The sequence below is a fragment of the Emydura macquarii genome, unplaced genomic scaffold (assembly GCF_026122565.2).
Source record: "Emydura macquarii macquarii isolate MOO-44397 ecotype Brisbane River unplaced genomic scaffold, CSIRO-AGI_Emac_v2 contig_1363, whole genome shotgun sequence".
Lineage (NCBI taxonomy): Eukaryota > Metazoa > Chordata > Testudines > Chelidae > Emydura > Emydura macquarii.
In genome coordinates this window covers 16,485,508-16,500,251 of record NW_027131500.1, presented here as the reverse complement: position 1 = coordinate 16,500,251, position 14,744 = coordinate 16,485,508, and the positions used below count along the sequence as shown (strand labels likewise).

The window sequence follows — 14,744 nt, the reverse complement described above, 5'->3', positions numbered from 1 at the left end:
AATGCCCTAAAAGGCCAGTGACAAATCTGCTTGAAGGCCTACCTTTCTATCCCTGTGATGCGCTGCTCTGCTAGTGTGGTCAGCAGAAACATTGATGCTGGTTAGCTCTATGCTTCCCCTCATGTGACTGCTGGAATGCCCTCCTGCCTCTGGTCTCAAATAGCTGGGTCTGCGTATCAATTTTCAGGGCTCACTACAAGCGCTATTCGTTTTGCCTAGTCTTTGAGGAGACCTAAGGGAGAGTGAAGTACTGGCCTTTGTGTTGTGGTGTGTTCATTTAATGCTGTTGGTTGGTAGAATGGGTGATCTGATTGAAATTTGTTTTTGATTTTGTAATTTTTAAATAATTGGCAGGGCACTTGGAGCCTGAGTGTGGGTTTCTTAATTTTCTGAACTGGAAGAAAATAAATGATAGACTAAGGATAAAGAACTGAAAGCCTCACTTATACTACTCAGTACAAAGCAGTTTTAAAATTTCTGTTGCGAACATGCACTGTGCCATTTTGAGAGGTGCTTTCTAGCCTTGGAAAATTCTACTTGCACACTCACCTGAAGAGCATATAAATAGAGTGGGTTAATTCTCATTAATTTATTCTGTAATCATGGTAACAATTGGGAAGTGGATTTTATCTAGACTGGTAGATGTTCATGGCAGTCTTGCAAGTCTGGCTTAAGGAATAGGACAGATATTGTAGGTAGTAGGGATTCTGTTACCATGAATGTTTTTAAAGAGTTTGTTACAGAATGAAGGTTAGATTGTTTGTTTGTTTCATGAATTTTCTTTTGCTGCTGTTCTGGGACAAAAAACAAAAACAAGCAAGTAATCCTCTGGTCTTACAATAAAAATTCCATTCTGTTGCTCATAGTGACAGTACTATTACTCTTCAAATAGCTGTAACATTTTATAGGCTTTTTAAATTTTGTAAATTCAAACCTAAAAAAATTAGACAAGGTGAATGTTAACCAAGATTATATTTATTCTGAATCCGTAACATTTTTAAGGTACCACATCATTAGAAATGTAGAAAGGGGGGCTGCTTATATTTTAAAAATGTTTTTAAGCTACTTTTCCTGGTTAGTGGGGTATTTTTCGATTATTTAACTAAACAACAATCTGACATTTTTAGAGGACACACTAGTTTCTTATATGAATTCAAATCTTTGCTTTCAGCTTTTACACATCCATTTTTATTTAAATGTATTTTTCCTGTTGACTTTATAATGAAAAGTGTCATTGTTTCTAAGGCCAGGTTATTTAATCATGTTTAAAAGGAGAGGGAGGAGACATTAGGTTAAGTTATCTGCCTCTTCTCCCTTTTAGCCCTCAAAATGTAACATTATATAAAACACAGAATTTTGTGGCCTACATCGTTATTTTGAAATGATGGTATTATGCATGCAGGGATCCAACAGTCACTCCTGCCTCTCCAGTTATGTTGTGCTTAGTGATTCAAAATGCTGATTGTGCAGCTGATGAATTTTTTGCTTTTTTTCAGATTGTGCTAGTTTTGGAGGATTTTTTAAATAGATATTCATGGGTGTTTTGCTATCTGCTTTTGTGGGTGAGAGTATAAATCTTCCTTATTTACTTTTTCTACACCTCTATCACATCCTTCCCCCTTCCCCGAGTCATCTGTTTTCCAAACTGAAAAGTCTCAGTCTCTCCTCATATGAAAGCTTTTCCATACTCCTAATCATTTTAGTTGCCCTTTTCTGTACCTTTTCCAGTATATCTTTTTTGTGATCGGGCGACAAGATATGGTGTGCCATGGATTTATAAAGAGGCAATATGATATTTTCTGTCTTATCTCTTTCCTAATGATTCCCAACATTGTTAGCTCTTTTGACTGCCGCTGCACATTGAGTGGATGTTTTTTAGAGAACCATCCCCAATGACTCCAAGATCTTTCTTGAGTGGTAACAGCTAATTTGGATCCCATCATTTTATATCTCAGTGGTGAGCAAAGGCACCTGATTTGGTGTCCACTTGGTGTAATAGGGAACTGCCAACATGACATTCTCCATGAGATATGAGCAGCCCTTTCACTGCATGTAAAAACAAGTTTCAGTGTGGAGTCAGATACCCCTTACTGTTTGCGACTCATCAAGAAATTATCTAAGTAGCTGAAACATTTAGAGGATAGATTGTTAAATTATAGGAAAATATAGACTCATTTCAGTAAACTACTGACATGCTCACTGTCACTTTTGCTATGGTCTTACTATAATGCCTTTTGTAGGAAAATAGTCTCTTTCCCCAATTTAGCCTACATGTGAAAAAACACAATGTCGTTCTTGTATATGGCATTAGCCTGCTCACATAAACAGCTGTTCTGAAATGGGATGAGTGCAGAGGAAAAAAATCCTCAAAAGATGGGTGGTGATAAAGTAGTAATGTTTTTTAATGAAATATGGTGTCTGAAGTACTTTAAGAAAAAAGTGATTACACTTAGTGTTTGCTTATCTGCTGACTGTGTTGTTGTTGTTTGGCCAAACACTTGTTACTTTCCGAAAAAAGAGGAAAACTGGTGTCTTCATTTCTTCTGTCTGCATTTATTATTAAAGACTGATGTATATATATATAGCCAGATATATTTTCATTGCTGTGGCTTAATTATGAGCATAAAACTTTCCAAGGGGGTAAACTAGGTTAATATGTTAACGATAAAAAATTTCCCAGTGACAGATAAAATGTCACATTTTTAGAGGTAAAAGGAAAATATACATATTTATTATGGTGCATTATAAGTGATAAAATGATAAGACTTTGAACAGTTAAAGTCATACTTAGGAAAATTTTTAAATTGACAAATTTTATGTCTACAGATTTTTCCTTAAATTCAACTTGAATTTCAGTGCCACACAATTCAAGAAGGCAATATAGAGTCCATAACACATAATAACAATACAAATGTAACTTTTTGACTGACTAAATTTCAATATCCAGGTTAATTTCATACCTAAAATGTAAAACTTTCTGTCAGACAGTCAATGGTTGTAGTCTTTCTGCAATATTTATATCTGCACTGTTAACAGATGCACCCTTACCCTGAGGTCAAAGGCAGAATATGTTGATGTCTTGTAGCCTATGCTAAACTGTGTAGCCAGTGTGGGGTGATACAGCCGGGACCTGGAGAATCATGCTGCCTAAACTGCACCAGAATTTGTCACAGAAACTCTAATTTTTTTCTGTAAACGGGTAGGGAGGTGTTTAGTGTATAAGTGTTACTGGAGCTAAATCCAGTCTTGTTTGCCTGCCATCCCAAAGCAGAGATGCCTTTCACTCAATTGTAATACCTTAGAGTTTTATTTATTTGCTCTAGAAAGGAGGAGAGGAAATGAGTAGAGAAAATAGCAGAATTTTCTGTTTTGTAGATCTTATTTTAGCAGCACTATTTATATTACTATGGTATTTGTCTGATTTCAGTTTAAACCTCCATTTTATGGTGTGTAGAATTTGATTAAAGTTTTGACCTCACCAAAAGTGAAAATATACAGTTTTAGCCTGTTGATGCTTTGAGATACATTTATGTACAGGTACATGAGAAAATCATATGTTTTAAGCATATTTTATCTTGACTGAAGAAAAAAGTATGCCATATTTAAAACATCTTGTTCCAAAATGTCTGAACAGTGTGTCTGCTCAGAAGACTCAACCAAACTATTTCCTTTTCCTCACTTTTCCACCTTTATTATTGAAACACTATTGCAGTAATTTTTTTTTTAAACAGCTGAGGATAACTATGTGGGATTCCTTTTGGAGTTTATCATCTTTGCTCTGTAACTGTTCAGCACAATTGCTATGCCAGAAACAACTTTTCCCTCCTGGGATTCAGCATGCTGATTTTACAGCATTTTGAATCCCTGCTTACAAATGAGAAACTGGGAATTGAATTTGGATCACCCATATGACCATTCAATGCACTTTTCCTAGGCCACTAATTAGTCTGATTTTGTTTTTCATAATAAATATTCAGGACAGTTATTTAAAACATAGATTACTTTTGTGGTTTTTTAAAAAAGGAATAGGATGTACTTATTTCATTGAATTTTAGATTTAATTTTTTTTTTTGCACGATTTGCAACTGTGTGTTCTCCAATGAGATGTTTATACCTTCTCTACGGGGTAGTATTGACCGTCGCCATGGAGGTTACTATGTATTCTGCCATCACAACAGGAAGCAAGGTACCAGGGAAAGGTAGAAATGAATAGGAAGAGAAGAAAATGAATAGGAAACCCATAAGTAAAATAAATAGCAGTGGTGTCTTTTTTTCAAGAAGCTGCAGGAGTGAATGGCAGGTCTTTCCTCTCAGACTAAACCCAGAGGCTTGTTATTAGTAGCAGTTCCTCCACCTTCATAACCCTCACCTGTGGAGTTCCACAAAGATCAGTCTTCTCCCCATATTATCCAACATTTGTATGAACTTGTTGGAAAAGGTTGGTGAGACAACCTGGGCTGAACACAGCACAGTCCTTTTGTAGCCTCAGCTCTGAATGTTTTCCACAATGGGTTGGTTGCATGGCACCAACTGGCACTGCTTTATAAGACTCTTAAGCTCTTTGGTGAAAGTGGCACATAACACACAAATGCATGCACTTGCATGAACTGCGATTACTGATGAGTAACTTTTCTTAGGTAGTGATTCACTTAGGTACATAAGCACTTTAAGCCTACGAGCATTCTCATTGGCTACAGTGGCGCCATTCACATGTTTAAAGTTTCTGAATGTGCTGAAGTACTTGGCCGAATGAAGGTCTCTAACAACATAAATTTGCATTATGTCCTACACCCGCCTACTGAGTGTCTTGTTGAAATGTAAGGAGAAAAAAACCTGACTAACTAGCAGGTCACATTTATTGAAAAACAGAAGGCAGACTTTAGAATGTTATTGATCCCCCATATACATATTTCATTACACAACTGAAGTGATTGGCAAGTTTTATTAGGCCAACACATAAATAGAATCCCTAATCATAACTTAAAAATATTCTACTGGCTCAGTATTATTATTGGGGATGTACAATTAATTTGTAAAGTCTGCGGGAAAACAAATACAGTTTATAAAAAGATGAAAAAACATTACATCCCATACCATCTGAGCAATGAGACAGAAATAGGGTAGAGTTGCAAAAACCTACATAATCCTTAAACAAAATGCAAAGGTATTTCAGTGCTACCACTTAGCATAGTAACATGTCTTTAAAAATAACCTTTTTCTAAGAAACAACAAGAGATCTGTGGCACTTTAAAGACTAACAAATTTAATATTTGCAGACATAAGCTTTCGAGAGACATCAGCTCTCTTTTTCAGATGCATCTGCAGAGAGCTGATGTCTCTTGAAAGCTTATGTCTGCAAATTTTAAATTTGTTAATCTTTAAAGTGCCACAGATCTCTTGTTGTTTTTGCTGTATACAGACTAACACGGCTACCCCTCTGGAACTTTTTCTCAGAGAAATACTTGGGAGAGAATTGGGGAGAAGTTGAGGTTGTCATGAAATTAATATATTATTGTTAAATACCACCTCCTAAAATCAAAATAGTTGGGAAACACAAGATCGTCTGGGCTTTTTAATGTGGTCACTGGAGTTGTTGCTCTTAGAAACTTTAAATTCTCATGTACGAATGCAAAATTTTATTATTCTGCTTTTGTGTTGCTTTGCCATATAAGGAAACAGAAACTGGCTTACGTGTGTACTCATGGGAGACTAAATCATTTATTTATGGAGTGTAGTAGTAAATAACATTGTATGAAGAATCATTATTCCAGTCTGATTATTACATGTCCTAGAAAATGCTGTGAAGATTGGCCAAATTCTGTCAGAGCATGAGTGTAATTTTCACTGAAGTTATTGGGAGTTGCATCCATGTATCTGAGAACAAACTTGACCCTATAACTTTGGGAGAAGGAAACAAGACTAAACAGCTGAATAAAAACCTAAGTTAAATGGTTTTGTCATTTAATTGTAGCCATTCAATACAAGTACAATAGAAAGCTGTTCTTAGTTTAAAAGGTCTCAATGTTATGTTAAAGTGATAATCTTAATTTGAGTAATTGCACTCTTTCAATTAGTTTCCTTTATTTCCCCCATCTCAGATTTTATGCATTATTTGTGTCGTCTCTTTACATTCATTTTAATTGCTTGTGTGAGAAAACATGGGGAGGTTTTAACCTATTTATAAGGTCCTGTCCATCCAATGATTCCTTTTAGTATACACAAAAATCAGTGTTTATGCTAGCTCTTTAAAAGAAGATATTGTTGAGCTCCATGAACCTGAAAATGCTAATCACTGTTTGAAAGCAGTTAGTAATTTTGGCACAGAAGAAGGCAAGTATAAAAAGGGCAGTGATGGATTGAAAAATTGTATACAGAAAAAGAGCAGTTTACTTGTGGTGATTAAGCACAGGGAAAATAGAGGTAATCAAAGAGCTTTCTGTCTTAAATTTTAGATTTATACAACAAATGAGCAATACTGAGTTCTTGTGATGCACTTCATAAATAGTGTCCCTTGAGGAAAGTTACTCCGTAGAGTTCACATGAACTCTCTTCTCCTCTCCCTGAATACACCGTTTTAAATTATTTTGCCATCTCCCATACAAACACTAAAAACAGGTCAACAGGTCTTCAAACCGAGGAAAATACTCAGTGCATTAACTGCACATAGGGATTACTTCAGAGTATTACGAGGTGCATAGTATGTACCAGTCCTCATCCCTGAACAACCCCAGATCAAAAAAAATTCAAGCTTTCCTCAGACCCTTTGCACATTTTCTAGACCAGCTGGCCAGAAACCATTAGTTTAATTTCAACATCTGTATTGCTTTTTGGAGTGTGCCTATAATATAGATGTGTATCAGTGCAGGAGAGAGATGAAGAACTTGCTTAAAAATGATCATGAAGTATGTTGGTCTTAATTTTGAGTGTTCCATTTTTGGCTTTATATATTAATAAACGTACACACATTGGTTTTGGTAAAGCTTAATTACAGGTAGTTTCACTGTTATGTGGTAATAAATTACATGTATTCAGTATTTCGCCTGCAATTTGAATTTCAGACTGTAGATATGATTGAGTCACTTATGTCAGTGGTTCTCTACCTATTTATCATTGTGGGCCGCATATGCAGCTCTGTGTTAAGTAGGGCGCGCGCGCACACACACGTAATACCTGAATGGCCCTAAGGATGTCACATGGGCCGCAGCTACGTGCTGATTGGGCCATGGGTTAAGATCCCCCGTTGCATATAGATCACAGCACTTAATAGCAAATGATCCGCAAATATTACATTTGCAAGAGCTGAGGCTACTCTTGTGTATTATACTCACAAGTTTCATGAAAGCATTAAGATTTAAGAGTAGATTTTTGACCTTTTATTTTCTGAGTCAAATGTGGCTTCAGATTTTAAATGTGGCTGACAATTATTTAGATTACTTTATGTATATAAATGAGAATTCTCATGTACTATATTTCTCTGGGATAGAGAAAAAGCATGCAGGCACTTTCATTTTATGTGCATTGAACCAATTAGTCTTTTCATTACATTACCACTGCTTCATTTTTCAGAGAAACTATCTACAAACTCCTTAAACACTTCATAAAATTAAGATTCTTCCATAATTAATATACATGTACAATAAAATAAATATACTTAATTTATCATGGTGGGAGTATAGCAAATTTTATGCACAATATAGCTGTGTAGTGAGTAAAGACTCATTAGGGAGTAGCATCCTTGTTGGACACATTCTATAACTTAAATATTTATTTTAAATTTAACACTACACTGGACATGTCAGTCTGCATCATGTCTGTAGACAAAAATCAATAGAAATTAGTTTATTATTCTGTAATTACTTATATTGACTCCTGCCTGTAAAATCACTGAACCATAGAACTAATGTTTCCCTTGATGTCTCCCTTGGTTAGTGAAAGAATTATATTGAAGTAGCCAGTGAGATGAATACCCATCATCTTTATTACAGTCACTTATTCCTGCAGTCTGGATATTGTTCATTTAGCTTCTGCTGGTTAATGTAACCAACCAAATATTTATAAACTTTTTCTTACAGGTAATAAGTAAGTGTATTAGCATTGAAATGTTTTATATTACTGTCTTCATACAGTGAGACCTTCATTTTGATTGGGGCCTCAGATTGCTATCTCAGTACAAATCATAAAAATAATCATATGCTGCAGCTCATCCTCACTTTGTTCTGTGGTGATACTTTATATTATTTTTGCAGCATTTGAATAGGTTTTGGATACATTCATTATTGGCTAAATATTCTTCATACAAATTAAAGATACAATAGTGAATAAACTTTAATTTACAAATATGTTTGGGGCTGACGAATGAATATTGAAGGAGTTGCCACCTTCTTTGCTTGATAATGTCTTACATTAGCATATCAGAAAATGAAATAGTTTATAAAACTCTGATAGCTTGGTTTATCTTCTTGTGAAACATTGATGCTCATGTGCTATTAACCTATGCCATAGGGCTATTGTGTGGCTATACCGAAAGAAGGACAGGAGACACTTGATATGGATTTATACCTTTCCTATGGAGTATCTGCACTGGACCACCCCACACTTATATAATGAGTTGTGGCATATAGCCTACCTTCCTTCATGCCATGCGTGAAAAAAGGTCTCCCTGAATCCGCTGTGAGGAAGGTGAAAAAACCTCAACTGCACCTAGGCCAATCTAGCAGTAAGGGGAAAATCTCCTTCCCAGACCTCTCCTCTCCCCCCCAAAATGTCAGTTCCTCAAGTTTCCTGGTGTTTTTTTGTTCTTCTCTGAACTTCTTTCCCATTTGTCCCTGTTGTTTTATTTATGTATTTGGTAATACAGTTTTTAGAATTGAATGCTACATTATATGTGGGTTTCTACCAAAGAGAAATGGAGGACTATATATGTAGTGGAAAATTGCATTGGCCTTTCCTGTAACCATATCACACTGCAAATGCATATTTGCTGTCTTTTTTCCTTTCCCATTGACTGTAAATTTTCAGATTTATCTGATATTGTAGTATTTGTAGTTTGTAGTATTTTGGAAGCATCGTATTTAAGATATGAAGAAATACGCAGTAAGAGCCTAATCCTGGGCTCCTTACTCGTCCGATGGTGACACTGACGTCAGTGGGAGTCTTGCATGACTAAGAAACCCAAGGTGAAGCCCATTATTATCTAGAACATAGCATATATCAAATCCTGTCTTTTGTTGCACAGACAAGGCATGTTCTAGAGGAGGAGGAGAAAGATCATGTTCTTAAAATAGGAGAAACATCTATAGAGAGAAGTAATGGTTGGTTTTGTGCTCACCTAAGAAATGACTCACTTTGAGAGTGGTGGTAGTAAAATATTGCTTTAAGGGTAGGAAGGTTATTGATGATGTGATTGTGTGTTTAAAGGTAAGCCACTTTATTTCACACCTGAAACAGTTTTTGTCCCAAGGATAATAATTTCACATAATTGTTGCTGAAGAAAATGGAAAAAAATACTATTTTATTTTATAGTTTTAAAAAGGAAATTGTGTTTACTCTCTTAAGGCGTTCTCCAAAATGGGATGAATGCTTCAGTGCCTGTGGTGTTGTTTTATTTAAAAGAACAATATCTGTGCATGTGAAATGATATTTTGACTTTTATTAATCTCTAGTAGGAAACTAATAGGTATATTTTCATGGGCTCATCTTTCCTTTTGTCAATAGGAATAATTTTTCTCCTGTATCTTATATACAGTAGACTTCCCCTGTACTTTGCCATAATGTTAATTTTTTAAATATATCTAGGTAATTAGTGTGGTTCTGTGATGGATAAATTTGGTATGAAAGTGGATAACTTGTAACCAGTTCTGTAAAAATTAATAACTGAATTTGGTGAATTTGGTATTAAAGATGTGCCAGATTTAGTTATATATGTGTAAGAGTGGTATTGTAATTATTTTCCTAAATTCTCTCCTGTGCAATTATGTCATCCATGTATTCTTTCACATCCCTTAATAACTCTGAACATTCAAGGGGAAAAAAAGATGTAAGAAGCCTCTCTCTCTCAAGTAGCAGTAGTACATGAGAAATTGCTTTTGCTGGTGTTCCCTCCGATTAATCACAGAAAATATTTTTCCAGATGCAATACTGTGCTTGTTGTGTAAAGTGGGACAAAATTATGATTTAAGAATATTTTAATGGATGAGTTTAAAAAAAAACAACAATTTTTTTGTTTTCATTTAAACTGACTCATTTAAAGCACCAACCTTGGCCCTGGGACTACATTGTAACTTTATATTCAGAAGCATGGAATGTGTGTAAAAGTTGCAGTCCTCTTAATTTAAATTATTTTTAGACCTCAGAAAATACAGTTTTAATCTAAAGAAAATTACACTGGGAATAAGAAAGGTCCTTATGTTGTTTTGAATTCCAAAAAAACACTGAGTGAACTTTACTATAATCAGTTCACTATTGTTTCTACAACCAGGAATTGTTCACAACTAGGAATCGACAATTACAATGCTGAGTAGGAGCATATTTTTTTACACTGTATCTCTGATATTCCTCACAAAATCTGTTAACTCTGAGTTAAGGTTGGTAGCTGGCATTTGCCAACTGCAAACCATATAGTGCAAGGAAAAGAAGCAGTTAAGTTATTCAATACCTACCGATACTCCTCTCATCAGTTCCCTTCTGCCACTATCCACAGCCTATTATCGCTACCTTTATCCTCAACAACCTTCATTCCAGCCATATTTCTTGATTCCATGTTCATGTGTAACAATGACTGTAGGGCTTGTGTGGCTTTCATAAATTACATTGTATGTAGCTCTGTTTGTGCTTTTGTCAAAAATGGCTGTAGCTGATGGAACTGAGCAGTTCTGTATGCTAATCTTTGCATAGCTCAAAGTCATTCTTAATAACCTTTCTAAGAATTGCTATTGAGTTGTACAAAGATTAGCTGACAGAGTTGCTCAGATCCAACAACTACATCCATTTTTGACGAAACGCACATACTGGAAGAGTTGGATTAAGTTTGAAAGGAAAAGTGGCCTGTGTGCAAGCCACCAGGAGTAGAGCTGGGTGAAATTTTTCAGATGGATAGTTTATTTACCCCAAAATGCAGTTTCCATTTAACCAAAGCTACTCATGAAATTTGACATGAATTCACTAAATAGTTTCAGCCACAATAAATATTTTGGGCTAGATTCATGAAGGAACTTAGTCTCTGTTCACAAAACACAAAACTGGAGGACATGGTAGTCATAGTGCCGCTGGTGCTGCTTCTGCCACCCTCTCCGTTCCTATAGCCCTGTGATTAGACCACTCGCATGGATAATGGAGATGCAGGTTCAAATCCCCTACTCTGCCTGATTCAGAACACCGACATGAGTGCTGCAACCATGCCACTATAAGGTGATGGAAACAGCATTACCTCCTCCAGGGGTGTTGTGAATGACATTTCAAAATGTATTTTAATAATACATATTTTAATATTAATATATTTTAATTCACATTGATTACCTACATATATGGAACCACACTAAACTATGGATCTCAAAATTATGAAATGGAGGACAGGTAGGGTTGAGTTAAGGGTTTGTTTGGCGAGTAAACAGTTGAAGTTACTGGGGTTTTAATCTGTATTTTTTTGTTGAAGTGATTACAACAGTGAATGTTACTTTATTCAAATGTGACCAAATAGGATTCTGCAGTTACTTAAATAGTTCATTTATATTTATTGTATAATTTTTGTAGCTCTGCAAATTCAGTTTTGCTTTGTTTCCTATTCGTTATCTGAGTTCAAAGTGTATCTGATAGTTGAGTCAAGTAGGTTTACTTGTGCTATAATCATTGATTTCAGTAACAGAGGTATAGGAAATTCATATTCAAAGTACTTTATTACTGAAAAGTGTAGGTTTACTTGTGCTATAATCATTGATTTCAGTAACAGAGGTATAGGAAATTCATATTCAAAGTACTTTATTACTGAAAAGTGTATAACATTGGCCACTCCTAATCCCATCCTTTAAGAAATGCTTATTGTTGAAACTGTCAAAAGGCTCTCAGAGAATTTAGTTATGACTAAATATAGCATTAGAATTGAAATGCATTGTGTTCATCAGTTTTTCTTTTTAGATATGGTCTTTGTATCTGTTACATTTGAAGCAAGTCTTTTTTTACACTTGTGATAATTCTTTGAACTGTGAGCAAATTTAATGATAAATCTTAAAGTTGCAAGCTGTATCCTCAAACCCCAGGGGCCATCTTAATACATTTTGTACAGCTTTTGGTACTGTCAGGGAGTAAAATGTGACATGAACAATGTAAATGTGTTTTGCAGTGCATACCTAATTCACATTGTAATGCTGCTTTTTCTACCCCATCTTTAGCTTCCTGCAGACTTCACAAAACTGCATCTTACTGACAGTCTCCACCCACAGGTGACCCACGTTACCTCTAGTCACTCAGGATGTAGCATCACTAGTGATTCTGGAAGCAGCAGCCTTTCTGACATCTACCAGGTAAGACTGTATTCCATAGTACCAGCTGCTCAAACTATTTTCTTAAGATAAATATTTTAAATTCCAAAATGGCAACGTAGTGCAGCACATAACATTGAATGTACGTTTTATTGCTTTTTGTCAATAGTCATCTAGTGAAACAAAACAAACATCGAATTATTTACAAGACAGTACGTTTTCTTTTGAAAGGGAAGCAGTTTGAGATTTTGATACACTTACTAATCTAACGTTTAAAGGTAACTGGTGATCTGTAACCTAACAAGTCTGCACATTCTTCTATTGATTTGAAGGTAATACTTAGGTCTAATCTTCATTACAACTGGCAAAGTGTCCTAGTGGAAATGCACATATACTGGCAAAAAGAGTCCTTTTGTTGGTATAATTATGTCTCTACATAGGGCAGGGGGTTGTCAAAGTGATGATTAAGTGTGGGGAGGGGGTTTGTTGTTCTTTTTCCCCCCCCCACGCTCTTAGCCCAGTTAGCTGTGCTGGTAAAACTTTGTAGCATAGAACTGACTTTAATGTTTACTTGTAACTATCAGAGCCACTTGGCAGTGTCTAGAGAAGCGACCATAATACAAGCCATTATTTTCTGTATAAACTTTGATGGACTCTATTTGTAATTTGTAGTTTTGGAGAGAGATGTTTTCATCAAAAGTTAGATTTTAAGTTTTAAAGCTTAAAAATTCTAAAGGTTAATGACTTAGTATGTGAGGCACTGCCTCTCTCCTGATGCCAGACCACCACAGTTGAGATGGCTGGAATATGCTTAATGTAACAGAGGGAGTTGCCAGCAGTGTGCACTTTGTGAGGGTCTTTGACTTTAGAGATTGCTCTATCAGAACTTGATTTTTAACACTTTGCATGGCTTATCTTATCTTCTTGCAATTTGGGGAGATGGCAGGCTAAGAGTTGGAGGGATTTTTAAAATTATTATTGTCCCTCTTGTCGAGAGCTTTTCGTCATAAGGTTGCTGCGGTATATTTGTATATCTTGGGAATAATTTGAGTAGTCAAAGATTGATTGAAAATTATCTAAAGGCTTTCAACGTATTGATGACTGCTTATTTTAGAAATCTAAATAACACAAGTACTTGAAATAAAAACAAAAATAAGTCCCAAATTCTGCTGCGCTGTGCAACTCCCATTGAAGTCAAGGAATTGCAAGCAGGTATTGGATGCAGGATTTGTATCCATAAATAGGAAAATGTATAGTTTAAAATTTGTATCTATGGAAGCATAAGTGAATTTGAATTAATTTATGAAATTGAAATGAATTGAATGAAATGAACAAATTAACTTTGAGTTATCTGTTAAGTGTCATGGAGTGCTGCTGTTCATATTTTAGATTTTCGTAAACCACTTACTGCCTACTACAGGAGCAGTAAAGCCCCTTATGAAATGATCAGAAGTTTACATAGGTATGAAAGTAGGTAAGGTAGATTAGAAAAATTTAATTTAGATTAAAGGAGAAAATCTATATATGCAGAAGCATACATTTTCAGTTGCCTTGGTACTTGATATTGTGCTGTCCAGGATGCATGTTATTGTTCTTGGCTGCCCTTCATAGGCTATTTTGAACTTGAACAATTGTCACATACAATTACTTTAGATTTTAAAGATGGTTCCAGCTTTATCCACCAAATCAGACCTTCTTTTTGATTGAAGACTGGCTAAAGTCTTGGTCTCAGCTTAGTTTAGACAGTAATTGCAGTATTACAAGGGCTTGTTTTAGCAAAATTATTGAACTAACTCTACAGTTAGGACTGCGTGACAAGTATAGTGAATTTACCTTCAAAAATTAGAATTTTTGTCTCTCCAAGGATGGTGCCCCTAGGTCAGGATTTAGGGTTATATTGAGTAGGGTTTGGGAATTTATACATTATCTCACAGTTTAAGTGTTTTGTTTTATTCTAAAAATGCCAAAGTTCTTTCCAAATTTTATTCACATAATAGCAATAAAATGCATCTGCCTTTGGGATTTAGTTGCAGGTTGCATTTAGGTATATAACAAGGATGTAGGTACTGCACTGAACAATGAGAAATTTGGCAAAGTGTCTTACGCAAACCCCTATTCTTATGAAAAGTTTCAGTGGCTCTCTAATGTTCATGAAGAGGAGACAAGACGTTGTCTTTTTAAAGTTTGTTCAAAAGGTTTAAGGTTTGTCCCCACGTTAAACTTCACGGAATTCAAAATCCCATTTTCATAGAAACTACAAAGAATTAGTTA

General features: G+C 35.4%; 1 protein-coding gene across 9 annotated transcripts in view; it reads left to right on the top strand.

Moving 5' to 3' along the window:
- Window positions 1-14,744, top strand: part of RAPGEF2 (Rap guanine nucleotide exchange factor 2) — a 291,653-nt gene that overhangs the window by 213,599 nt on the left and 63,310 nt on the right. For all 9 annotated transcript variants that reach the window (XM_067551808.1, XM_067551805.1, XM_067551809.1 and 6 more), the window contains one exon: window positions 12,384-12,515. In XM_067551808.1, coding sequence (XP_067407909.1) covers window positions 12,384-12,515 — 132 coding nt within the window. The remainder of the gene's footprint in view (window positions 1-12,383; window positions 12,516-14,744) is intronic.